This window comes from Xylocopa sonorina, chromosome 4 (genome assembly GCF_050948175.1).
Source record: "Xylocopa sonorina isolate GNS202 chromosome 4, iyXylSono1_principal, whole genome shotgun sequence".
NCBI lineage: Eukaryota > Metazoa > Arthropoda > Insecta > Hymenoptera > Apidae > Xylocopa > Xylocopa sonorina.
The window spans coordinates 11737596-11750196 of record NC_135196.1 but is presented as its reverse complement, the minus strand read 5'-3'; the positions used below and the strand labels follow the sequence as shown (position 1 = coordinate 11750196).

The 12601-nt window shown below is 33.1% G+C and overlaps 2 protein-coding genes across 3 annotated transcripts; both read right to left on the bottom strand.

The window, feature by feature from the left end:
- Window positions 1–2725: 2725 nt before the first annotated feature.
- On the bottom strand, window positions 2726–8954 carry LOC143422977 (xaa-Pro dipeptidase-like). 2 transcript variants are annotated; one of them, XM_076893995.1, is made up of 9 exons: window positions 8797–8954; window positions 7919–8117; window positions 7616–7855; window positions 7425–7486; window positions 7309–7353; window positions 4117–4386; window positions 3569–4013; window positions 3203–3354; window positions 2726–3056 (listed from the first exon to the last, which is right to left on the bottom strand). In XM_076893995.1, exons 1-9 carry the CDS (start codon window positions 8814–8816, stop codon window positions 3014–3016), a joined length of 1476 nt encoding a protein of 491 aa, XP_076750110.1. In that variant the 5' UTR covers window positions 8817–8954; the 3' UTR covers window positions 2726–3013. The 2 variants fall into 2 exon arrangements, with proteins under 2 accessions (XP_076750110.1, XP_076750109.1); XM_076893994.1 differs by lacking the exons at window positions 2726–3056; window positions 3203–3354; window positions 3569–4013; ... (2 more) ...; window positions 7919–8117; window positions 8797–8954 and adding an exon at window positions 4444–6786 and having other exon boundaries at window positions 7425–7490.
- A 371-nt stretch (window positions 8955–9325) lies between these two features.
- On the bottom strand, window positions 9326–12014 carry LOC143423006 (uncharacterized). The gene is made up of 2 exons (XM_076894038.1): window positions 10690–12014; window positions 9326–10557 (listed from the first exon to the last, which is right to left on the bottom strand). The coding sequence occupies exon 1, from the start codon at window positions 11741–11743 to the stop codon at window positions 11210–11212; it is 534 nt and encodes a 177-aa protein (XP_076750153.1). The 5' UTR covers window positions 11744–12014; the 3' UTR covers window positions 9326–10557; window positions 10690–11209.
- Between the last annotated feature and the right edge of the window lie 587 nt (window positions 12015–12601).

Sequence of the window (12601 nt, the reverse complement as noted above, 5' to 3'; positions counted from 1 at the left end):
CTAGTTCCAGTGTCCATATTGGCTACCTTTCGTATTCTATTTAAATTTACACTTTTATCATTTGACTGATGACCTCTTTAGAAAAACATTTTACAGGAATACCTTGTTTACGCTTTTATATTTTTAAGCATCGTTTACGAAATGCTTGAAATCATGTTTCCTTTCAATATTCGAAATTCAAAGTGCGCTATCGCGCGTGTGTGCGTAGACTTTTACGGTTGACTGTGCATGTATGCGTTATATAATACTTGTGATCGTAATAAGGTTGTATTGTTACAAAATTAGTCCCTGAACATTATTGTCGTCGTCTAAGCTCCATGCGATCACGCGGTCGATGCTTGTTTAACGTCTCGAATCATTGACATCGCAACCTCGTGACGAGTTCGACTGCCTGGGCTTCGGTTGTGTGATGCTGCTGTCCGTCGTATTTATTCGCGTTGCGTCAAAAGTGATTCGCGTTTGTAAAACCGCGTCGTCCCTCTACGTAACGGAAATTGACGCAAACGCTCCGCCCTCATCGATCACCTTCACCTTGATCGCGAGCGTAGGCTACGTAAAGTACATGTACGTAATCACGAATGAAGAAGAAAGCAAAATTCGGGTACTTTTTCAGATATTCTTGTTAAATACTGTTATATCCATTTTCTTAATGTATTAAAATGTCTCTTACGTGCATAACTTCTATGGAAATTGATTATAATAGGTTGGATCGATGGATCTACATATAAAACATTTTAAAATATAAATTCTGACAATATAAACGAATATATGTACACATCTAAATAGCTAAACTACGAAGCACTTAATAAGTGAAAAGCATGGACTTCGAATCGCAATTGCGAATAATTTAAACAGCATAATGCATATGGTGTACATACTATTGTACGATAAAATTTTTTAAAAATTATAATAAACGTTCAATTTGTTTCAGAGAAAATTTTTGCGATGTTGTTTCGGCAATCTATAACTAGGCGGGTTAATAAAGATTATTTCGCTCGATTTGTAACTATATGCATTGCGCATACATATGTATACTGATTAGTTTTAGTTAGTGTGCGCATAAAATACTAATTTGTAAATAGAGGAGGAAATGATAAATGGCCGATGGCACTATCACTTTTTCCTACTGAATGACGTACGAACTTCGCCAAGTCTTCGGTCAGGATTGCTTTTTTATGTCTATTCGAGGCAGAAATATGTTTCTATTCTTCTCAATTATTATAGTTTCAAATAAACAGCTTCAAACTGGTAAATTATTAATACTCGAATTTTCTTATATCAATGATCTATTTCTGACTCTTTTTTCTATAGATTAACTAATTTCCTCTTTATTTCCGTTTTACCAGTACATAACAGACGTTAATTAAGATTCATTTTTCGTCACTACAACAATTTGCTTTTTTCGCGATTTCCTTTTCTTTTTTATATACTTAGTACCTACCTAAGATTCACATGAATTTTTAGAGCCTCATGAAAAATGAAATTGTTCTAATAAAAATAATTATTTAAATCGAAATCAGAAATCTCCTAATAGGTTTCATTTATATGAAATTTCTATATAGCTTCGTGTTTAATATATTTATGCATTCCATTCTAATATCTAATTAATCTTGACATTCTCTATTCAAAATATCATTAATTCTTATTTAAAGTTTACTATATTTATAAAAAGAATCTGATTTATAAATATATCAATTACCATTTAGTATATATAGTAGCTACAAACGATTACCCAAAATAATTGCACTTAGTAACAAGTGGTATTGATGTAGTACTTTTTTCTTTTACGGCGTATGTAATTTTCATTTTGAATCACCAATTACTGATTTTGTATCTATGATCGATTGTTTACTATAATTTATTAGATCCAATATTGTGCTATGGTCTTCTTCGAAAAGATGCGTCATATCAATGAACACCCAGTCCACTTTCGCTTTTAACATCGACAACCGAATAAACGTGTTTAAAATCGGAACCCATAATTGCTTAGAAATTCGACATTCCTTTCCTATCCGAATTTTTAATATTTTCAACATACTTTTCTAAAATTAATTTCATGTTTTTAACTTTAAGTTAATTTTATTTTTTAAATTTCATATTTTTCATCACAAAAGAGAAAACCTGTACATTCTAGCTACGAATAATAAATTCTACCTAATATACATATTATTAAAAATATAGAGTTTTTATATGTATATGTTTACTTAAGTTATATGAATTATAATGTGCAAAAAGTACGCACCACGAAAGCACACCACGCGGAGAAGCATTTGGTAGACGAAAATAAAACGACACTCTATAATAAGGCCGCACTTGTATGTCCTTTCTTCTTCGACGCTTTGCAGGCCCGTCGCGAGCAGAACCGTACACGTTCGCACTGCGACCACGACTGTAACACCATATTCGATAATAACAGCGCTCAAGTTCCCTTTCAATAAACGTAAGATATCGCATCCAAGGTAACACTTGACACAGCCACCTACTCTGCCCCCTGCCACTCTTTCATCTCACGAAAATTTACTGCAAATTGAAATTTTCACGAATCTGTTTTTCCTATGAAACACATACACATCTTTAACATTGTATATTTAATAAGAAATACTCTAATTTTGCCTAAGCAATATCTTTTCAAGCATAATTTACTTAATTGAAAAAGAGAAGCAACTAAAATTTTGTTAATAGAGTAGAAATATTAATGTAGTTTTTGTTATGGTATAGAACCATGTGACAAAAGATATTCTTTTATTTGTTTCTCTTTATTTATATACAATTTATAAAGAAATTACTTAAATTTAGTGCAATATTAGATATTACATTAAATGTACTATAAGAAATATATGTAAAAATATTTCGTAATGTTATATTTATCGTATCACAACTGTTCCTATATCAAGAAAGACAGAATGTGTAAATAGTAGGTCTTTGCATAAAAATTCTTAGTTAAACACTCGCATGTATTATGCGATGTATAGTGCCATTTTCATTGTTGAGTTCCCACATTCATAGTCAAAATTCAGTTCTTCTTAGCGGCCATCCACTTTTCTATTTCGTCGACACTACGATAAACCGTACATTAATATGTAACTTAAAAAATAATTTCGATCCACAACTTATAAATTCCTATCTACATCTTCCTATTTATTTTTGAAGTTTAGTAGTCAACAGCGTAGGGTATTTAAAGCTTGGTGTACCAAAAACTTACGTGCGCGGTACGTCTGTTAAGTTTTTCACCCCAGTTTCTGTTATAAGAACATCGTCTTCAATTCTGACACCACCCCAACCACGAAATCTTTTCAATTTGTCAGCCACGATAAATTTTGATTGATCTGGATTTTTCAATGCCGCATCTAGTAACTAACATATATGTAAATTAACTTTTCAATCGAATTATATTTATATACATAAAATAACTAAAAACAATTTTATATTTTAACTTTACTTTTATGTGAAATATTCTATAAATAATGCTATATGTCTAAAATAAATATTATGTATTATTAAACTTTCGTTAATTGAAAACTTTTAATTTGGTCATTTATTTTGCACTTTGTTTATAACTTTTACTTACACAGTCGATAAAGTAGCAACCTGGTTCAATCGTTAAGACCATACCAGCTTGCAAAATGCGGCCAGTTCTTAATTTTCTTAAACCTGGAGCCGATGATCGTTCAGGATGTCCTGGTAAATATCCACCGACATCGTGTACATCCAATCCCATTAAGTGGCCAAGGCCATGAGGCTGAAAAATCTCATTTAAACCTGCTTTTATCATTTCATCAACATCACCAACTAACAAGCCACCACTTTTTAGCGAAGCTAGCATGGCCTTATTTGCTATTAAATGCATATCAGTCCAAGCGACATTTGGTTTTGCAGCATTTATTACTGCATCACGGGCAGCAAGTACCGCATTGTATATCATTTTTTGGTCCTCTGTAAACTTTCCATTGGCTGGAAAAGTGCATGTAATATCTGCTGCATATCCACAGTAATTTCCACCCATGTCAAAAAGACTTGTGTAACAAATTAAATATTAATTTGCAACATAAATACCCTCTTTTTGTAAAAATAAAAAATTATTATATTTCATAAATAATTTCATGTATTAACGCTTACCACATATCGCCATTATTTATGACTTTATTGTTAGGAGCACCAGCATGTCCATAATGCAATATAGATGCATTATGTCCAGAACCACAAATGCATGTGTAAGACACGTGTCGACAACCTCCCACTGAATATACATAGTGCATAAAAGCTGCTTCAGCTTGAAATTCTGCAAGCCCTGGTTTTACAATGTGCATAACAGACTTATGAGCATCTGAACTAATCTTGATCACATATTCCAATACCTCGATCTCTTGTGAAGATTTTATGACTCGGCTACAAAAAAAGAAATATATTTATATATATAAATACATTTTAACATATTTACATTATATTTTATACAATAGATAATCAGCCTTTAATACATAATTTTCTATAATTATTCGATAAAAAATTATCCAGCTTTTATATATAAATGCTTTTTATTCCGTATATTATACAACCTGTATCATTAGATTTCTTTTACAATTGTTGTTAAAAATATGCAAATCCTTACTTTATATTCCCATTGTTTACATGTTACAAAGCATTCTCTGCTGAATGTAAACTTTTCGACAAATAAGATGACAATTTATCAGACTGATTCCAAAATTTCTGTATTGTTACATAGTCCAATGTCATAACTTTAAAACCTAATTTTTTGATGTGTCTTTTTCTCATCACTTGAGGCCCTATCAAATGATGCGTATTTCTACAATAATACTCTGGTAAATAAATAAAAACTGCAGTGTTCACATTTTTCTCTTGATCTAAATTCAAATGAAACATTGATGTCGACATTATGTGTGGATGTATTAAAATATCAAGTATGTAGAAATTTATAGGCGGCAACCGATTAAGCATCACGTTTTTACTTAATTTTTGTTCTCCCCCTATCAAAGACGCCAATGGCTGATATATCATGCTAACTGCTCTCCTAATTCGTACGTCTAAAAATAAAGGTTTTTCTATTCTTCCTAAAGGGAAATATAATGATTGATATTCCTTACATTCTAGAAACATAGTAGCATCTAATAATTTCAATTTATTTTTTATACGATTAAAAAATGCAGTATGACTTCTAAAATGAATCTTGTGCAATAATTGCGAGATAAATATTTTGTCAAAAAATTGTATAGGATACTTTTCTAAATAAGTACAAGCAAGGAATATATCTAAAATATCATCTAATTTCAACTCATGAAACTTTACTGATAACACATCATTAAAAGTTTTCCAAAATTTTATACTATCAGATGGTTGTACATATAATAAACCAAATGGTATAAGAATGGATGGTAATAAAGAAGTTGGAATGTCTGTAGCGTGTTTCATAAAGTATTCACTACATGCTAATAGAATAGATTTGTTTCTGAGTTGCAAATTTTGGCAATAATTCATAACTGTTGCTATTAGCTTTGCATCAACGATTCGTGCAGCTTTAAATTTCAAATAATTTTGTAAACTGTTTTCTATTGCATCATCAGTGTAATCTTTTGCGTGTAAACTTCGTAAAAAATTTATTAAATCTTTTTCACTTGATGTATTCATATTTACAGCAGCCCATTTACTGGCTATTGCTAAACACCTCGTGGCAGAAACTTTGTCGTGAAAACAACCTAATATTTCTGCAATATCTGAACCGGTTAATTTTGACCAACAGTTAGACAGCTTTCTTTCAAGGATAAGTTTCACCATATTTTTACTCTGATTAAAATATTTTAACATTTTAAAAAATGCCACTAATGTATGTACATTAATTTCCTGTTCTTGAAGCAGAATACCAACCCATAAAGTATCTATTGATTTGCGATACTTAGAATCTTTGTAAGATGATAAAATTTTAATTAAATTTATTAATTGCGCAGGTGAAAACTTTCCATCTGTTGCTCGACTTAAAGCTTCATCACACATTAAATCTCTATATGCGTTTCTAGATGGACTAATTTTATCTCTTTTTAAAACAATAAGACCTTGAACTATCATCTCAGTATCATCACTATTAATAATTAACTTAATTAATTGTTTCATTATCATGTCTCTTGCACTATTATCAATGTCAAATTGCCTACTTCTTTGTGTTTTAATAGACTTCTGTTTAGACCAATTATTTTCTAAATCTATCACTTTTCTTAATCCTTCTAAAGCTACCCTACAATTTATTTCTTGAGAAATCTTGTTTTCTACCATTGAACATACACCATCAGGCATATTAAATAGTAGTAATTCGTGCAGTGCCTTTTCTATGTCCAAATCTTTGAAACAGTCAAGATCAGAACAAAATAGTATTGCAGTTCCTTCATCCGTTTCAATATCTATTCTTCTTTTTGATGATTTATTTTTAGTATCAGAGTTAGTTTTCACATTGGCATTATTTTTAACATTGCATGAAAGCGAATCATTCTGCGTAGATGCATTAGGAAATTTGCAGCAGTCATCCATAACTGAAATACTTTTTTGAGCTTTATTGCTACATATAGCTTCAATATCTTTAATTTTTCTAACAATTAAAGGAACTTCCTGTATTTCTAATCCTTCTTCTACAAGAATGCTCGTCTGTGTTAGACTCTGTTGTCCAGGATGTTTTCCAGAATTAGATTCATACCATCGTATTATAAGTTTAGAGATTAAAACAGAGGGTTGCATATGCACGCGCGTTACAAATTTTGCCCATAAATTTTGCCCAGATAATATCATCTGCACAAAGTGTACAAATATCTAATAAGATTAAATTCGGCAATATATCCTTTTTGTATTATTTATAGTACCTTTTTTAATTATTATACGGAAAAGCTGAAGCAATGCGGAATATCTTTTACAAAATGTAATATAACTTTATAATTCGTATCAAAAGAACAAGAATAAGAAATGTTTTAAAATCTTGCACTTGCTTTCAATGATACTTTTAATTTAATGAGCTTGAAGTTGCAGTGTCGTTATTAAAAAGATTCACAAAAAAGATTCGTGGCAAACGCACAGAAAATAATTACAACGCTATATATCGATATAACAAATCGACAATCGCAATATTCCGACAGCGAGGCTATTTTTAAGTTTTCCATTTACAAAAATGTTCTACAAAATTTTTTTAATTTGTAATCAAGAATATTATTCATATTGCTAATTGTTAAAATTTAATACATTGTTAAATAAGCCTTTTGAAAAAATATTGCACTATATATACTATAATAATTCTTTTCAATTTTACTGTATACTTACCATTCACATATTTCTGGATACAAAATCTTATTATCCACTTTGAATCTATAAAACAACACGGACAAGATAAAATTTTGTTTACAGTACTGAAGGAAATATCAAAAGCTAATACCTACTGCTTGACACCATCAAAAACTGCCTCTTTTGCTTGCAAACCACTATCACTATTTTGACCATTCTAGAATAAAATAAAAAACAAACAATCAGTGACATCAAGAGACACTCAAACTTATTTCTAAGAATAAAAATATCTCTTTTTTAAGATGTACAAAGGAAAGATATATATTTTTTTCAAGCAAAAACTTACCAAAGTGAGGAGAAGAGCTGCTTGCTTTAATTTTAAAATTTTAGCAATCTCATCAGTATAATAAGTTTCATCTACCCCGTATCGCTTTTTGAAATCCTCTAAACTATGCAATTTCCCTTCCCAAATTGCATATTCTGGTGGTAACCGTGGTACAAATAGAATGGATGTTCCATTTGCTAAATCAAGGGCGCCGTAACATCCTGGCTCTTCAACACCAAAACACCATTGAAAAAATGATTCCTAACAAAAAAAATTATATAAAGAAACACTTGTAATCGCATACAAACTTAGAGATTTATTTACCTGCCTGAATGGCCAACATATATCTGTGTCGTTAAAAGGAATTTCAACACCTCCTTGAAGAACAATAAAAGTGCCTGCAGTTGATACATTCGCATTCTCTTTAATGCGAGCAATTAATTTTTTACGGTTGTTTCTGAAAAGGGACATGGGTACTTTCAAAGAGTTATTACCCCTTTGAAAGTACGACTCCAATCCATTCCTAGAATAAATATTTCTATATAAGCCAAGGGTTTGATACATCTTTGTTATCAATAATATCAAAAACAAGATTATGTAGCAGTAAAGCATCAATATAAATAAGATAAGCATCGTTGATGGTAACAAAGAGGTGTAATTTTAGGAGACAAAAGTAATTAAAAAATACGATAAAAATAATTTACTGTTACATTTATCGTTACATTTATATATTTCTCTTGAATTATAACAAATAGATAAATTTCCCCTACAGATTACAGAATGAAGAAATAAGTTTCGATAGGTAGTCTTAAAAAGATCATTGTAGCGATATGTCAGTCCATATGTGCAAAGAGAAATTATTTATCTTTTACATAACCTCGAAACTGATCGAAATGTCAAAATAAAATTTTGTAATCAGACATTACAAACATTGTTATATTTACTGCAATAATAAGAAGTCATTATTATGTGATTATTAAAGCACTTAAACAACAGGTTACAATGGTATTACAATATAACAAAGGAGCAGCAAACAAGAACAATAACTCGTGGAATAAGGCGTAAATAACAAAATGTTTGAAACTCAACAGAGAAATAATTTGTTGGTACTGTTATACGAATCATACCTTTACTTTCATTAATAATCGATTTCTGTTTGATAACAATGGTATAATAATAATCGATAAACTGTCTATACGTACATGTGTGTAACTTCTGCCATGTAAGCTCCTGTTATTTGTCGATTTCTTAATAGAATAGTTACTAATCTCTAACGACACTAATTAATACTTTCGTAATTTGTGCTAGATTCAAATTACGAGGCTTTCGTTCGACTACGTATATGAAATAACTGCGCGAATGCACAATTCATGATCCACTATCTCTTATCTGTCATAGGATCACGTGATAAATTTCAACCGACCAATAATGTTACCAATTTCCCGCGTTTAATCAGATAATTGTTACAATATCGGATGATTAAACTTCTATTATTACTTCAAGTCTTTGTTATTTCTATATATTTATTACGTATTGTAATAGACGCATTGGTTTTAAATACAGCAACCATATATACATTACAATTAATACAAAGAACTTAAATTAACTTACAATTGACAGGAAGCAAGTTAATACTTTTTAAACTTAGATAATATAAAAGTATAATATTCAGACAGGTCTTTATCATGAATGACAATAAATTGAAGATAAAATGTAAGAAATAAGCTGGAGTGAAATTTTGTATTTCTTTATTCATAATTAAGGTTTGCCGGATGACAAATCCGACCATCACAACGAGGTATATAGCTTCCTTAATTTACATTTTAACAGTAAATTTAAAGACAAGTGTTTTCATTGTCTACACGCTCATACCTGCGCAAATACAATCATTATGCACACTCTCGCAATACATACCAAAAAAATGCACTAATTTCCCATTCATTCGCTCGTCGCATCACATATTCACTGGAACTGCAATCTAATCCAACATTTGTAGCCATGAGCTAATCAACATTTGTACAACGCATAGACATAACATAATGCGTGAATCAGAGCACGTTTTTTACCAGCCTCTCGCAAGGTGACACACAGTAAAGTTCAGCTATCGCGACCGGTCCTTCTCACAAGTTCCAATATCGCGAAATGAATCACATTGTACCATTAAAATTGGACACACGTGTGCACGCAATACGCATATGCATATGTATATATGTACAACAAATTTACACGCGCGTACAGCATTTGTTACGTTGCTAACAATTGATAGTGATAAATAACTATATACATACTAAATATATGCGGAGCGAATGTAAACCTACTCTGTCGATCGCATAATAGACCGACGCGCTCGCGTACTTTAATAATAAGCGGATTCACTATTTTCAACTAAGCCTGTTTTAAATACTTTCGAATGTATAAAATGGTGGTGATCTGTGTGCGTGCAATTATGGAACTTAATATGAAAGTATATATACATATCCATATAACTAAACCAACGAACGTTACAACGTTGCCCTACTTCAATCGAGTAGCCCGTTCGTTGCGCAGAATAGAAACAAAATAAATGAGATCACTATCCTTCGAGCAATGCTTTTCGCGCGCAAAAGGCGTTTCTATAATTCGTTGATTGATTTCTCAGACGATTCACTTAATTAACTTCTGTAATAGTAACTGGACCATAACAGCCCGAACAAATCGAGCGAAATTTCTCAACTAATATATCCTATAGGATACTTTTCGTTCATACGCGTGCTCTTTCCTGTACTTCACGCTATTAAAAAAAAAACTATAACCATATATATGTACAAAACAGAGGTAACAGATGAATTGAAATCAATCTTGGATGACTACGTTCATTATTATATTGCTGACTCACGTTAGTTTGTACGGTTTGCCAACATTTCTTTTTCCCATTCAAACGGTTATTTTGTGTTAATTGCGTGCTATCAGATTACTTTACATAACTATAACGAAAACAAAAAAAGAAGTGGTAAACTGCGAATTTCTTCGTAAAAAAAAAAAAAGAACGAATCATTCATAAACAGTTTCATAATTTTATCATCGATCTGTCTCCAGAATCTTTTATTTTCTGTTACCCTGGACGCAAGTAGCACTCAGGAACTTTTGCATATTTTTTTCTTTCTTTGTTCAAAGAAGGACGAACTCGTAGTTTAAAAGAAAACGATGAACGTTGTCATACAAATCAAGTCCGAGGACTCAATTCGAGGCAGCCATGTCTTCCACGTAAGCTTCGTGGATTGTCGATATGCTGGCGATCTTAGCCGAAAACGCACGATGTCCTGTACGTGAAACTGCTTCGAATATCAACATACCATATTTACAAACACGACCGTGTAAGGCGAGTTCTTGACTAATTATGTTTACCTCGTTATACTTTCTTTCGATGCGAGCCACGCACGTTTCGCTTAAGATGCGAGCGTCCTCGCGACACTTCTTTGTGTGTACACAATAGACGATATACCACCAGAAGGTAAAATTAAAAGAACGGAACAGCCGTAAACAAGAAATACCGAAACTTTTTCCACCTTGATCTATACATTGAGAATGTTTCTTCAAATTCGATCCGGTTCAAACCGGCCACATGATAATTCAGTTTCACAGTTCAAGCGGTTCGTACACCGGCGGTAATTGTTCATCCTCGGAGTCGTAGAAGTAAGGTTTTCTTCGATAAACTGCCGTTGATTGCTCATCGTCCACCTCTTCCTCGGAATTATCTAGGTCGTCCAGATTCGCTTGAAGTCTCTTCACAGCCTCTTTTATCAGACCACCTTCTCTAAGCAATTCCTGTAGAAGCTCGTACGGGTCATCGTCTCTGCTAGTGGGCCTTTTATGATTATTATTATGATGATGGTGGTGGTGATGGTGACTTAGATGGTGACGATGATCGTGGGCATTGGTGTTCTTTGTGCCACACATTTCACAGCTATTCGGGTCTGCCCACGATCTCGATGGTATTTGATAAGGGGACGGTCGATTTTTGTAGCTGATGCTCGACTTTGCTTTCAGGTTGGATAATCGAAGATTCTCCTTGATCTGCGATACGAGGAGGTCCACGTCGCGGGCGAGGAAGTCCTGCGTTGTATCGGGCACTACTTCGATTAAGTATGTTGTTTCCTCGGCACTCGGCATGGCGTACGTACTTTTCCTCGTTCGCCGGCTACGAGAAGAAAAGGACAATGGCACGAACGTCGTGTTTACACCTCCACGTCTGCGATAGAAGCGAGCAGCCGGGCACAATAAAGCCGCGCTCTCGGCCAACGTGTTATTGTCCTCTCTCTTTCTTTCCCTTTCTATCTCTTTCTCTTTTTTTCCTTTCGTAGAGGCAGAGGGGCTGTCTTCACACTGTACACATAACACAATGTTCTTCCGTGTCTGTATAGTTTCTTCTTTCTTCCTTTTTTTTCTCTCTTTAATTTTCTAAGAGAACAAAGTACAGAAACCTTTAATTAGTACACAATGCGACGAGGATAACTAAAATTGATCAATCTGTGCGCTCAGTTTCACCGGTTTGATGTACACGTTGATGTTTACGAACATATTTAGAAACGTTCATGTAAACATAGATGGCCTAAACTACCAACCGCGTCTCGTAATCGCATGGAACGTGTGATTCACTGGGTAAATACGCACCACCTATCCTTCCCCCTCTCTCGAAGCCTTTCCTTTCCTCGAATGTTGAACGAATCATCAAGTTTTGCTCGTGTTTTGCTTCGATGAATTGAATGAGCACTCTCCCACAAATACGTACACAGAGATCCAGTCACGCAATCCGAACACCCGACAAACGTACACAACGATACAGCCAAAATTCTCTTCTTCGTCCCTCTTTTTCTATACTTGATCACAGTTACTTCAACGGCAACATTATCTTTCTCTCTCGATCGTATTACATTTTAGTTCTGGCACACGTTGCACAATAATACACGTTTTGACGCAAGTCCGGCTCCGCAGCGTGTACGTTCAGAATCGAGGAATCCGCTCACGGTG